This window comes from Phytophthora ramorum (assembly GCF_020800215.1).
Source record: "Phytophthora ramorum isolate Pr-102 chromosome Unknown Phyram_PR-102_s0003, whole genome shotgun sequence".
Taxonomy (NCBI): Eukaryota; Oomycota; class Peronosporomycetes; order Peronosporales; family Peronosporaceae; genus Phytophthora; species Phytophthora ramorum.
In genome coordinates, this window is record NW_027150649.1 from 4324120 (window position 1) to 4338036 (window position 13917).

Sequence of the window (13917 nt, forward strand, 5' to 3'; positions counted from 1 at the left end):
ACATGTATCCCAACCCCAACCATGCTTGTCATTTCTCTAATTTGCTGGAGTCTTTCGCTGTGCTTTCCGAGCCAAGAACCGAGCCCTGGCGGCCGCGATCGCGTCTTCCTTGCTGGGTTTCGGCTCCTCGTGTTGTTCTTCTTCCTCTGGAGATGAAGCATCGGCGTTAACCTCTTTCCGCTCCAGTGGGGCGTCACGAACAGGTGAACGCTGTTGTTCGTCAAGTTGCTCACCGCTTCGCGACTTCTTGGTCGCAGGTTCGTCTCGAATCGCGCCCGCACTTTCACGCTCGTGTTCTCGTCTGGTCGGTTCGTCGCGAATTTTCTCCTCTTGTGGCTCCTCCTTGGCTGTGTACGCACTACGCGCGTTAGCTGTGGAGCCGCCCATTGACAGGTTCTTGTTGAGGTTGGCGTAAAAGCCAGCCATAGCATGCGCGCCTTGCTTGGTGACGTCTTCCTGTTCCTCCATCGCTGCAAGACGCGCATCCTCGGCGTCCCAGCGCTGCATTTCCTGTAGCTTTCTCTTGTACGAGGCCGAGACCAGCTTCTCCTTGTCTCCGAACATTGCGTCGTCCGCCTTCCGCTCATTGAGCAGGCGCCGCTCTCGGATACGCTCGTTCTCCACCTCCCGGATCTTAGCCTGCTGCAGCAGCGTGCCGATGTATTTGGGCGTCTTCTTCTCCGCTTCTCTCTTGACTGCACGCGTGGAGGCCTCACTCTCCCTCGCGTTCTTCATGTCGTCGTACACCGCGTCATAGTCGAAGACCGACGGGTCGTCGGCCAGCGCCTGTGCTCGCACTTTGTCCACTTGGCTCTGCTGCAGACTGCGCGCGGCTTCAGCGCCCACGCGCCGCCTGGTGTCCGTCTCGACGTCTTCTGTTGCATATTTGTCGCTCTTCTCGGCGGATTGGGCCGCTGCGGCGCTTGCAAACACATTGAAACCGGTGGAGAGTTCCTGGTGGGAAGACCAACGTTCAGGGTGAGATTGTTAGGCGCACAGACGACAGTGGAGGGTCCTACTTGCATGCAAACCTTCTTCTTCGAGTCTTTTTTAGGGAGAATTAGTCCGTACTGCTTGGTTCCCGACATGAAGGGTGCAGCCAGCGGCTTCTTCTTGCCCTTGCCGCCCGACAGCTTCATGGAGAACGCCATCGCGACTCGAAATGGACCGAAAGGGTACGATAGGTCGTCGATAAGTACGATTGGGTTACTTTAGACTCCAATTCTTGAGAATTTTACTCACAATGCTAGACTCTCTAGAACGGCCAATAAAGGTACAAGAATACAAATGAAGGAAGGTGTTTGAACTTTCATCGTGTTGTGGTTGGTGTGCAGACGCTTGGGTGTCTACAGCACGCGAACATTGCCAGTTGTTATTGCTAACATCCAGCCGGAACTAGCCCTACAGCAAGATTTACTGCTTGGACGCAGCGTGGGCCTTCTTCTGGGCCACACGCGCCTGGCGCTGCTGGCGCGAGCGCTTGGTCGTCCTCTTGTACTTCTTGTCGAAAGAGTGCTCCTTCTTCGGGGCGGCCGAGGGGTCCTCACGGATAGCCTCGTGCACCTTGGTGATCAGGTCCTCCATCTCATCAGGGTCAATGCCCGCCTTGACGTACTCGGCGTAGTGCGACGCCAGCATCTCGGGGTCGTCCTCCTCGAGCTCCTTCATGTGCTCCGACACGTGGATAGCGAAGATGCGGTCACGGTGGACCTCAGCGTCGTAGCTCTTGTCGTCGCGGCTGTAGCCGGGGAAGCGCTTCTCGCTGTGCGGGATGTCCAGACCAGCGTCGGCAGCACCCTTCAGGGCTCCGAACACACGGTTACCCGTGGTGGTGGAGCGCAGACCGCAGTCCAGGTAGCAGCGGAAGGGGCGCTTCTCGTCGGCCACCTCGTCCACAAAGTACGTGCGGCCGTTGCTCTCCGTCTTGACGACCTCACCGTCCACCTCCGTGTTGCCCTCGTAGTCCTCGTCCAGGCCGAGCTTCTGCAGCACACGGCGGCCAACAAGCAGGCCCGTGGCGTACGCAGCGGCGTAGTTCTTGAGGCCCACGGTCAGGCCGTAGCGGGGCAGCTCCGCTGACGTGGCCTGGCACAGGATCTTGTCGCCATCGATCTCGGCGTACGCGATCTGGCAGATGACCTGCTTGTTCGTGATGCGCACCACGAGGCGGTACTTGGGCGAGTTGTACTTGTTCTTGTCCTGCGTGATGAGACGCTTACGCGCGCGGTAGTCCGTCTTGCCCTCACGGCGACGACGATACTTGACCTGGTAGCGCTTGAAGTACGCCTTGTTCTTGATCACCTTGACAAACGTCATCCTTCCTCGATGAAAGTTTCCAAACTGACAGGGACATGGTGGGGCTCAAGGCGTCGGATCGTGTTTTGGTTGGACGCCGTCGCGGCCCTCCAGCTTACAAAGCTCAACATGCGGACAGCAGCGCGATGGGAAGGTTCGCCTGTATTATCTTCAATGTGGTGTACACAAGGCACCATTTCCACCAATCCCACGACGCGATTCGACCATCGCAGCGACTGATTGGTGGAGATGATCTGCCGAGTCTAGGGTTGGGATGATTGGTTCCCAATCGCAGGGCTCCAAAACGTCTCGGCCGAAGCCCAAGCATTAGTTCGTTTAGCGTTTTTCCTCCCCAGCAGCAATGGTGCGTCTCGGCCTGGCACCTCTCTCGTGTATATGATACCACAATTGTGTATCAACTTTTACTAGTTGCTGACGGGTAAACTATCTGCCACAAATGGGGGCACCTGCTTGTTTCTCTATCGTAGACTTTCACTCGCTTCGTTTCCATCGGCCGTGTGGCGCTCATCAACTACGGCCCTGACGCCGGCAAGATCGCCACGATCATCGACGTGGTGGACGAGAACAAGGCCCTCGTGGACGGCCCCTTCAGCGTCACGGGCGTGAACCGTCACGTGATCAACTTCAAGCGTCTGTCGCTCACCGACCTGACCGTGGAAATCCCCCGCCAGGCGCGCGAGAAGACGCTCAAGAAGGCGCTGACCAAGGCCGACACGCTCGCCAAGTGGGAGAACTCGACGTGGGCTAAGAAGCTGCAGAACAAGAAGACGCGCGCCGAGCTCAACGACTTCGACCGCTTCAAGGCCATGATCGCCCGCAAGCAGAAGAGCACCCTCGTCAAAAAGGCCGTGGCTGCTGCCCGCAAGAACTAGGCGAGTTCCGTTAGGGAGAGTGAGAGCTGCCTGTAGGTGACTCGCACGGTCTGAGGTGTCTGCGGACGTCGAGGAGCAATAAAACGTCCTAATTGGTTATTTGCTGATAACCCCATGATAAACTACGGTCAGCTCTTGTTTCTTGTTGTGTTGAGGTACCAGCGTCAGTTGGAACACTTCTAGAGGCCCAAAGCAGCATCGCTCAGCGAGTTGCCCACGGCACGCTAATCAGTTCACCTTTCTCGTGATTTTTTTGGTTCCTTTCGCTGTGGAAACATCTTAAGAACTCTCAAGTAGCCAAATATTGCTGCGGCGGCCATTGCCGTCGGTGGTCTTATCACAAGTGATTCAGGTCGTTCAAAAGAATTGCCATTCACGTCCCTTTTCCCAGCAAAACTTCCCTGCGATCGATACTTCGAAGGCTGGACGCGTGGATCTGGTTGAAACGGCCATCGGGCACCATTTTTCCATTCTCTACGTATTACAAGGAAGAATTGCAGTGAATTTGAGAAGAAGCTCCGGTTGCAGCGTGTCGAAATGGCCACCTCGAAGTGGTGCAGCGGATGGTCGATCATGGAATTGGGCTTCAAGTGGGCAGTACAGCTCCTACTCTGATGCATGATACCGCAGCAAATGGGCACCTCGAAATTGCGAAGCTCCTTCAAACTCGATGTGGTCTAAGCATTCACGCAGCAGAGACGATGTTCTGTGCAGCGGCGAATGGTCATTTATCAGTTGTGCGATAATTGTACGATACTATTTCTGGTGGATTGTTCCAAGGCCAACCTCAAACGCATCACTCTATCTCAAGTATTCTCTGCGAGAACTCGGCTGCAAATACTCCTCGCTAAACTCCATTCCAGCACCTCACCGGTCACTAGTTTCGCACTGAATACGGGTTTCAACAAGTTCACGTCTCCATTCCTAGCTGCGTTGTAGATTAAAGAGCTCTCCTTATATTCTTCCTCATCAAGCATAATATCCCGCTCTATCAACCACCGCAGTGTCCGAGTCACCGTTTTTCGACGCGAATACCAGTTTCTCGCCACTCAATGTAGTTTTCATAGGCCCGTTCTTCATCCACTTCTCCAAAACGCAGCACTTGTCATATCTCTCGTCTCCTGCAGTGCTTATACAAGAACTGACATGGCCAGTTTTCGCTGCCTCTTCCACCACCACTACATTAAGCTAAAAGCCGGAAATGCTCGAGCAACCAGCTCATAACTTCCATATCTCCTTTTCTTGCAGCCCCACTTACCGTAATGGTCCTCCTATCGGATACATTTCGTCAATGTCCATTGAGGCTTCCAGTCGGTTTTCGTCGTACAGCAATTCCCCTAAAGCTGGATTAGTCGTTTCACTGAGCCAGCGACAAATTGCGAGGATGTTCCAGAAACGATGACACCGAGGCAAGTACATCGGTGGGCGAGTTGATACCGTCGTGGCAGCGCATCGCCAATGTCACGGTGGTGAACTCCATTGCATACGCAATAAAAAAAATATGATTTGCTCGTAAATTACGCGAAATTGTGATCCAAAATCACTTCTTGGTGATTTTGGTTTGGCTGCGCAAAACCCTTAACGAAAGGAAGTTTTCGAGAAACGCCAGCAATGTACATCGCCCTGGGCACTGTGACGCAAAGACTTAACCCTGTCTCAACTGATTACGTCTGCGGTCTTTTGCTACCTCGTGACGCGAACGCTGGCACACTGTATTGGCAACTTTCACATTGCTGGCAAGGTTCTTCCGATGCTTTTCGCCTTTGCACCTCTACTTAGGTGCAAACGCGTTGTCGTGGCAGAAGGCGCGGCGCTCTGTTTGACTAGAGCTGCTGCAGACTGTAGAGCGCCTGCAACCTACAGTAGGTCAGTCACGCTTTCCTACAACACGATACAAATCCAGTGTGCCGCACAGTCTCTGCTCAATCTTTGCGTCATTCATTTTTGACGATGTACGAAGTACGGGACAAGAGGATCACTCGGACTGAAACTAATAAATGCTTGGCTGGTATCGGCTTCCGTCGACGCTCTCCACCCAGCAAGGCACTAACGTCGTGTTCCGATGATCTCTACGAGCGTGCGATTGGCTCTCGATAAGGGTGCTCGCCACGTACACCGCATCGTGCTCCGTCGTTGTGACACTTAACAGTCCGAAGTACGAGAACAAGCTCTGGCGGCGAGGACCTCCACGCCGCGGCAAAGGCAAGCTCGCCTACATTATCCGCTCTCATTATTCTTTTTTCCGTGAAAGACCAATCGTATGCGCACGTCGTTGGCATCCATCGCGTTCGCTTCGCCCCGGCGGTACTCCCACACGCTTCCTAAACTCTACAACCTCTTCTACACACAATGTCCAAGGACACAGCAATCCTGATCTTCCGCATCCTCTCCGGTATCGCCACAATCTGCATGGTCTCCAGTCCAGCGCTCCTAATGCGCCGCATCCACAAACAGAAGCACGTCGGTGTCGCCTCTGTCTTTCCTCTTGCTGCACTCCTCGCCAACTCACACGTCTGGTGAGTCTGCCTTCTTGATCTACCCGTAGTGCATGATGCAGTTCATTAACGTATTTTCTTGATGACTTTAGGATGATGTACGGCTACATCGAGGGCATGTGGTTCCCGGTCTTCTCCTGCTTCCTGTATGGCGAGTGCTGTGCCATTGCATTCCTGACCGTTTATACCTACTATTGCTCCGATAAGTGCTACGTGAGCCGCACGCTGGCGGTGTTCCTCACGACCCTCACCCTCATCACAACCTACGCCATCGTGGGCGGTCTGGGCTATACGGGACAGACAACCAAGAGTGTGAGCACCATCATCGGCATATTCGCTGACTGCGCAGGTATCAGTCTGTACGGTGCGCCCATGGAGAAGCTGTTCCAGGTGCTCAAGCACAAGTCGGCCGTCTTTATCAACGTGCACATGGTGTATGCCGGCATCGTGAACAACGTCGTGTGGCTCGCGTACGGCATCCTCATCACCAACTGGTTCATCATGTTCATCAATATCCTCTTCATCACAGTCAACACGTTCACGATGTGCCTCTATGCCAAGTACGACCCCAAGACGCATCCGTTGCAGGACGCGGACGACGTCGATGACAAGCAGCGGATCTCCATAACCGTTGACATGCCGCCGCATCTCGAGGCCAGGGCGTCTAAGAAGTCGCTCACAAGGCTGCCCAGTCCCCAGTATTCGTGTCTGTCGTCGCCGCTCGAAGATTTGCATAGCGCTACCAAAGAGTGAAGTAGACCTGCAAGTCAAACCAATGTGAACTTCACTTCAACATAATGTGTTGTCTTATGGGTACAATGGACCTTACTTCGCTAAAGAGTCGATAAAGCGGGATTGAATCAAGCCCAAGCCTCGTAGGTAAAACAAAATGCAGATAACTGTATGTAGAGTGTTGCATCGCTGGCGTCTCACTTTGCAGTGTGTTGCGCCCCAACCCAGGAGATGGGCTGCTTCAGTTTCTGCTTGGTTCGAGCCGTTTTAAGCGCTACTAGTCGAGCCGTTGAGATCCATGACGGGCATCGCTCGGAACGAGGATTGCTCCAGTAGGGCTCAGCTCGACGGCGTTCCTCCCAATGTCGCTCAAACACTTGCAAAATTATGATGGGTGGGCGGATATCGCCCGGCTGGCCATGCCACTGACGATTGCTCGCGTCGCTTGCGAGTGGCTTCACTTGGCACGGAGGCTGTTTGAGGACAGCCATCCCCAAGTCCAAGTCAGTTTTGGAGACAGACATGCACTCCAAGTTGAGACCGCTGCAGCATTGCGATGCCGAGGATTGGTCGACAGGTTGAAGGCGATCAATATCCAGCGTCACTCTTGCGCTTGCAGTGGCCAGTCCGGCAGCTTGATCACGAATATTTGCTGCGCTCGCTGAATGCGCTGGGTGGTGGGGACGTTCGACTTACAGTACGAGGCATCGAGCCAATGCTGTAGTGCTTGACCGATGGGCTGGCACCAGGCACTGAGCACTGTTCAGTCGTTGCAAAAACACCAAAGAGCTTCAGTGAGAAACGGTGCCGAGCAGCGTCGCATCAAAGACGAGGCCCGTCATTTTTAACTCGCGTGAAGCGGCACGAAGCGAGTCATGGCCATCGCTGGCTTGCCGCCGTTGCAGGTCATCGTTGTGATTAACGCAGCGGTGGCATCTTCACTCGAGTCTTGCATAAACTCCACGGCCAGCAGCACTGTCGGCTTTATCGCTGATATTCTAACGGCGCAAGTGGTGCTCGCTCGCTTGCTCACCCACAGTCGCAAATAGCGCCACTGCGTTTCTCGCCTGTTCTTCGCCGTGCGTAGTTGCTTCAGCGGGGCCCAGACACGCAAGCCGTTTGACGCTTTGACGCCCAAACGGCCGTCCTGTGCGCGCCCAAGAGCTTGTCTATGTGTGTCTCGCGGCATTTTGGGGGCGCCGCAGCGCCCAAGCTAGCCCAAGCAGCTCGCTCGTCACATGCACCAGGATGCGACGTCGCGCTTGACTCGATCGATTTCTCAATCAGTCACCGCTGCGCTATGCAGCCGCCATATTCGTCCTGCGCCTCGAAGGCCATGGAAGCGATGGGAGTTCACTATCCAATTTGCGGCACAGGCCAAACAGCCAACCGGAATCGCAGCGTACCGCCAGCCTCGGTATCACTTCAACTGCACCACCCTCAGTCAAGATGTCCCACGCAGTCGCAGTCCTGGTGTTCCGCATCCTCGCGGGTTGCTCCTATCTGGTCATGCTCACCAGTCCGTCGCTCAACATCTACCGGATCAACAAGGCCAAGAGCGTCGGCGTTCAGTCGATCTTCCCGCTTGTGTCGCTGCTCGCAAACTCTCACATTTGGTGCGTACTTGGAATACAATACATTCAGCTGCAATCTCTAACGGGTCTATTGCTTCTGGACCAACAGGATGATGTACGGCTACCTGGCCAAGATCTACTTCCCCGTCTTCTCGTGCTTCCTCGTCGGTGATTTTGCTGCCATCATCTATTTGACAATCTACTACCGCTACTCGAATAACCGCAGCTACGTGGTCCGTTCAATTGCTACGACGCTCGTCATCATCGCCATCTTGAGCGCCTACGCGATTGTCGGTGGTCTTGGATACACGAACCAGTCGCGCCACGGAGTGAGCACGGTGCTCGGTTTCTTCGCCGATATTGCCAGCCTGTGTCTGTACTGCGCGCCCATGGAGAAGCTGTTCCAGGTGCTCAAGCACAAATCCGCCGCGTTCATCAACCTGCCGATGGTGCTCGCAGGCTACGCGAACAACATGATTTGGCTCACGTACGGCAGTCTGATCACGAACTGGTTCATGATCTCCATCAACATCTTCTTCTTCTCCATGAGCACGTTCACGCTCGTGTTGTACCACATCTACGACCCAAAGACGCACCCGCTCAAGGACGGCTGGGATACCAACACGAACGAGAACTCGGAGGACGACGTCCAGCTCCAGATCTCTGTGGACCCCGCGGACAGCAAGGACAAGAACAACTTCAACTTGCCGAGCCCCCAGTACGAGGCCATGCGCTCCCCCATTGCACCCGCTCGCGCGGATTAGAGAAATACATCCTTCACCTTTATTGCGTAGATTATTCGTTGCTGACCTGTGGCTCCATCGTGACGTTCGTCTCCCGTTATCTGTCTCGTTGTTGGGATTCTGTCGGCTAGGACAGCTTGAACACCCGTTTGCGAGACCTGGAGAGGCAGCTTTGACAACAACGTGAGGTATACAGACTTTTTCTTTGTTTTGTCATTTGGTTGGTTGCCCAGTTGAAGGGCACGCACGAAGATTCCTGCTCAGCTCGTTCCTCCTACATCCACGCAAACGCAATCAAGCTGTCTGGCTGCCCTGCTCCTCGTTCGTCAATCCTCCTCCATCCCTTGCTCGATCGCCGTGCTGTCGTCGTCCCGCCGTGTATCGGGGCTTCATCCACTAGCTGCCTTCCTTGGGCAGACCGTCACAAATTCTGGTGGCGTCTAGATGCTGTACTCGTCCGTCTCGAGCAGCGCTGGCGGCGGCAGATTCTTAAAACTGTTCTGCTGGAGGGCAAGCTGCTCAAACTGCTTCGCCTCGTTGTCGAGCTGCAGCTCCGGCGTGAAGTCGAAGTCCTTGAACAGGCGCTTGTCATCCTTGTGTCCGTTCGGGTTGAGGCGCTGCACCTGGGCAGCATTCGGGTCCATAAGGTCGAAGCCCCGCTCCATCTCTGAAATCTCCTGGTCCGTGAATGCCTGCGGGAAGTTGGACGTGTCGGGCACGCCGGACGGGTCCTTCCTGATCTTAGGCTGGAACGGAGGCGGCAATTCGCGCGCCCTAAGCTTCTCCCAGCTAATGCCCGCGAAGAACGGGTGGTCAAAGATCTCGCGGTCGCCCGTGGGCCCGGAGCCGAGTCGCTGCTTCGGGTCACGGTGCAGTAATCTCTGAATAAGGTCGCGGGCGTTCGGCGACAGGTACTCCGGGATCACAAGGTGGCCACGAAGAATGTTGTGGAAAAGCTGCTTCTTATCGTTTGTGTAGAATGGCGGCAGACCAGTGAGCAGCTCAAACAGCAGGGCGCCCACCGAGTACCAATCCAGCGCGAAACCGTGGCCTGAACGCGAAAGCATTTCTGGCGCAAGGTACATGGGGGAACCGCAGAATGTGTTGGCCGACGTGTGGTCCTTGATACCCTCCTTTGAAATACCGAAATCAGTCAGCAGACAGTGGCCGTCCAGGTCCATCACAACGTTCTCAGGCTTCAGATCGCGGAACACAATGTTCTTGGAGTGAAGGTGTGACAGAGCAAGCGCAATCTCGCCGATGTAGAAAGCGGCTTCGCTCTCGGTAAAAGCCTTCCGTCGAGTGAGTGCCGAGAGCAGATCACCACCGCCACAGTACTCCATGACCAGGAACAGGCGGTCCTGCGACTGGAAAGCGAAGTACAGAGTTACAATGTACGGATGGTCTGAGCATGCCTGCAGCGCTGCCTTCTCTGTGTGGATGTACTGCGCCTGGTTCTTCTGTACGATGGCCTGCTTGTTGTACGCCTTCAGTGCATACCACTTGTCGCGGTTCGATCCCTTACCACGCACCAAGTACACCTTGGCGAATGCGCCGCGGCCAAGTACCTTGACGAATTCGAAATCACGCGGGCCCAGAGCCAGGTCCTTCTGATACTTGTTCTTGAATGCCAAGTGACTAACCTGGGTAGCGTTACCCTCACGTTCAGTCATCTCGTTGCGAGGCTTCGGCGGTTGAGACGGGTTAGTAGCTGCTAAGTTCGATCCGCTGCCGAGCAACACACGGATCGGGTGGCCAATGGGCGACAAGTGCACAGGAAGACTGCCGCTGGCATTGGGTGCGTCGATACGCGCGCCGCCTGCCACCAGCATCTTGGCCGTGGGGATGTCGCCTGTTTCGGCTGCCATGTGGATGGCAGCATTGCCCTGATAGTCCGTAACATTGGGGTCAGCACCTGCATCCAGAAGTTCCTTCACACACCTGGAATTCACGATCATACATCGTCAGTATCAAGGCAAAAAAAAATAAACAGCAGTTGCCAATACTTACTCAACGTTGCCAACCTGGACAGCGATGTGCAGCGCCGTGTAGCTGTCGCCCGTGCGCGCGGACGGGTCCGCCCCCCGCGCCAGCAACTCCTTCACTGCGTTCGGGTGGTTGTTGCGCGCCGCCAGGTGCAGCGCCGACGTCTGGTTAATGCCCACGCCGTTCACGTCCACGACATTGTCCCGCAGCAGTGTCGCAATAAGGTGCCAATTGCCCACCTCCGCGGCATCAAAGAGCTGAAACTGTTTCTTCTTCACGTCTCTCAGGTCCAGAATCATCTGCGGCGCAGTGGACCGCAACTTGCCCGCCCCCACGGAAGGAGCGTCCACCGAGCGTCCTCCATTCGTCTCGAGCTCGTGGATCACTTGGTCCTTCATCGTCAGCTGCTCGCGCAGGGACCTGTTCTCCTCCAGCAGCTGCTTGATGACGACGTCCTTGGGGTCCGAGCTCTTGTCTGCTCCACGAACAATCTCATGGTCCTCCAACATACTCGGACGCGAGTAGTCCGTCTCGCCAGCCTGGGCCAGCAAAGCGCCCATACCTGCCATGACTCCAGGACCGCCAGACGCCGCGAGGTTCACGGGCGGCGCGTCGTGGAAACTGCCGCGGATCTGCGTCTTCTTGAGCGCGTTGATGTGCGCGCGCACAGACTTGACCCAGTCCTCCATCTCCCTGGCCGTGCTGGCCTGGCAGAACATCTTCTTGGTGGGGGTCACCACCTCGAAGCAGTTGGCTTTATCGTCAATGTTGCTCTTCCTCACGATCGTGTCGGGCGTGAGCTCCAGTTCGCCCTTCAAGTGCACAATGTCCTCTTTGCCCGTGTTAAAGAAGCCTCCGCCCTGTTTGTAGTACGACAAGTGACCCTCGGCCAGCACGAAGAAGCGCTCCTTCCAGTTAGCGAACGCGTCCATGCTCGACATGGCGCGCTTGGTCAGGAAGCCCGTCTTGCTGGACACGAAGCCCGCCGCGTCATCCTTAAGCGCCGCGCTCGAAGGCGTGGCCGGCGACGTCGACACCGTCGACTTGCCGAAGCTGATCGTGTTCCTGCCGTTGGTACCGAAGCTTCCTACGGGGCTCATGCCCCCGAACGTGCCCGAGCCGGAGCTCAGTGCCTCGCCCTGGCTGTTGCCGCGGCGACGCGCCTTGGTGAAGCGCTTGCTGATGGCATTGGGGCTGCGCGCGTTGCCGCTGCTGGACATGGTGCGACGAGAGGCGGGTCAGAAGATGCGCCGGAGAGCGACGTAGAGCGCGGGGACCACGAAAAGCTGCTGAAGCGGCCGCGAGAGAGCCGAGGGAGCCGCGAACGAGGCCGAGCAACACCGCGCAGCTTGTTCCTTCTTTCGCTTTGTGCCTTATCCCCCTTCCTCACAACGCGCTCTGTGCTTATTTTACAGTATGCGCTTCAAGATTAAGAGCGTGTGGGGATATGTTTCTGGACAGGTTATACGTTGGTAGGATTAGTATCCGACGGAAAAACTGTGTAGAGTACATTCTGTATGATAGGGTATGTAATGTGACGTTTAGAAAAAGGGTGTATTCAAAATTTTGAGTGTATCCACGTAACGTGGATTCTTTGCGAGGGCCAATGGGAGCGCGCGAATGAAAATGGACCAATAGCGTGTGTTCACCATATGGTGACTGGATTTGGGTAAGGAGACTTCAACAGTGTTCAATTGAACATGCCTGTTTCGACGTTGCAGGTCTGCAACTCGACACCGAAAATACCTTTTATTCTGCGATCTGCTGCCGACTTCGTTAGCGGTCGACTTACCCAATTGAAATCGTCGTCCTTCCACCTTCTGGAAGGTGCCGCTGATGCTAGTCCACAAACACAAATTTCCAGTCTCGCTGGCACGGACCAGTGTCGACGAGTGCGTAGGATACCACTGTCGTGCGTGACTGCTACGTGTTGCACTAGTGGTAAACTTGGTAATCGTGACGAAGCTTTCTCCTAAACGGTTGTTACCAGACAAGTCACCATTTCACGATCTGTACCATAGTAGCGAATAAATTATGAATGTTCTGTGGTTGTCGGTGGGGTTGTACAGTTGTTTCCTACGCACGAACGGGCGAGCGGGAATCTTCTCGCTGAGGGCTCGCAACAACGACCTTCTTGTCTGAACGGGGGTCGTGGGACACCTGGATCACGACGAACTCTTCGTCGTCCTCGTCTTCGTTCGGGTCGAAGCCTTCCTTGAGAGGGAACTTCTCGGGATTCTCGCTCTCGTCCACGTTCTTCCTGTCCCAACCTTCCTTGAGCGGGTGTGTCTTCGGGTCGTAGATGTGGTACACGACAAGTGTGAAGGTGTTCATAGTGAAGAAGAAAATGTTGATGGAGATCATGAACCAGTTGCCGAGCAGGCTGCCGAACGTGAGCCAAATCATGTTGTTCGCGTAGCCTGCGAGCACCATGGGTAGATTGATGAACGCGGCGGATTTGTGCTTGAGCACCATGAACAGCTTCTCCATGGGCGCGCAGTACAGACAAACGCTGGCAATATCAGCGAAGAAACCCAACACTGTGCTGACGCCATGGCGAGTTTGGTTCGTGACACCAGCGCCACCTAGAATGGCGTAGAACGTCAGGATGGATAGGATGACGACTACCGTGGCGATCGAGCGGACCACATATCTGCGGTTGTCGGAGTTGCGAAAGTAGATCGTGAGGTAGATGATGGCAGCGAAGTCACCGACGAGGAAGCACGAGAAGACTGGAAAGTAGATCTTGGCTAGGAAACCGTACATCATCCTGCTCGTCAGCAGAGAGCTGTCAGTTTTCGTGAACCAGCTACACCAAGCACATGAAGCTTACCATAGGTGGGAATTGGCGAGCAAAGCAACCAGCGGGAAGATGGATTGAATGCCGACACTGCGGGCTTTGTGCACTCGGTAGATGTTGAGCGACGGACTGCTCAGCATTACGAGATACGAGCATCCCGCGAGGATGCGGAACACCAGCACTGCCGTAGCATGCGACATCGTTAAGCTTGCGGGTCGACTACACAGTCGTTGGTACTTAATTCAGCTACGGCGAATCGGATAATGAACGTCTTCGGAGCGAACAACGCAGGGCTTGAAACAAGCCACTCATTGCTTTGAAGCGAAAGCTCGCAATAAAACACGCCACCCTGACTAAGAAATCCGTTGGGCGTCCTCAGGACTGAGCATGAATAACACG

The 13917-nt window shown here is 55.1% G+C and overlaps 7 protein-coding genes across 7 annotated transcripts; 3 read left to right on the forward strand and 4 right to left on the reverse strand.

The window, feature by feature from the left end:
* Positions 1-36: 36 nt before the first annotated feature.
* Positions 37-1151, reverse strand: KRP23_4371 (Nuclear speckle splicing regulatory protein 1; the record flags this gene model as incomplete). Its single annotated transcript, XM_067889318.1, has 2 exons — positions 37-954; positions 1032-1151. 2 exons carry the CDS (start codon positions 1149-1151, stop codon positions 37-39), a joined length of 1038 nt encoding a protein of 345 aa, XP_067748489.1.
* Positions 1152-1413: 262 nt separating this feature from the next.
* Positions 1414-2316, reverse strand: KRP23_4372 (60S ribosomal protein L5; the record flags this gene model as incomplete). The annotated part of the gene is made up of 1 exon (XM_067889320.1): positions 1414-2316. The coding sequence occupies one exon, from the start codon at positions 2314-2316 to the stop codon at positions 1414-1416; it is 903 nt and encodes a 300-aa protein (XP_067748490.1).
* A 340-nt stretch (positions 2317-2656) lies between these two features.
* On the forward strand, positions 2657-3188 carry KRP23_4373 (60S ribosomal protein L14-2; the record flags this gene model as incomplete). Its single annotated transcript, XM_067889321.1, has 2 exons — positions 2657-2659; positions 2784-3188. 2 exons carry the CDS (start codon positions 2657-2659, stop codon positions 3186-3188), a joined length of 408 nt encoding a protein of 135 aa, XP_067748491.1.
* Positions 3189-5537: 2349 nt separating this feature from the next.
* KRP23_4374 (Bidirectional sugar transporter SWEET3) lies at positions 5538-6436 on the forward strand (the record flags this gene model as incomplete). Its single annotated transcript, XM_067889322.1, has 2 exons — positions 5538-5704; positions 5776-6436. The coding sequence occupies 2 exons, from the start codon at positions 5538-5540 to the stop codon at positions 6434-6436; spliced, it is 828 nt and encodes a 275-aa protein (XP_067748492.1).
* A 1428-nt stretch (positions 6437-7864) lies between these two features.
* On the forward strand, positions 7865-8753 carry KRP23_4375 (Sugar transporter SWEET1; the record flags this gene model as incomplete). The annotated part of the gene is made up of 2 exons (XM_067889323.1): positions 7865-8031; positions 8099-8753. The coding sequence occupies 2 exons, from the start codon at positions 7865-7867 to the stop codon at positions 8751-8753; spliced, it is 822 nt and encodes a 273-aa protein (XP_067748493.1).
* A 419-nt stretch (positions 8754-9172) lies between these two features.
* Positions 9173-11938, reverse strand: KRP23_4376 (Ankyrin repeat domain-containing protein 54; the record flags this gene model as incomplete). The annotated part of the gene is made up of 3 exons (XM_067889324.1): positions 9173-9424; positions 10376-10673; positions 10743-11938. The coding sequence occupies 3 exons, from the start codon at positions 11936-11938 to the stop codon at positions 9173-9175; spliced, it is 1746 nt and encodes a 581-aa protein (XP_067748494.1).
* Positions 11939-12794: 856 nt separating this feature from the next.
* Positions 12795-13718, reverse strand: KRP23_4377 (Bidirectional sugar transporter SWEET3b; the record flags this gene model as incomplete). Its single annotated transcript, XM_067889325.1, has 2 exons — positions 12795-13488; positions 13552-13718. The coding sequence occupies 2 exons, from the start codon at positions 13716-13718 to the stop codon at positions 12795-12797; spliced, it is 861 nt and encodes a 286-aa protein (XP_067748495.1).
* Positions 13719-13917: the final 199 nt, after the last annotated feature.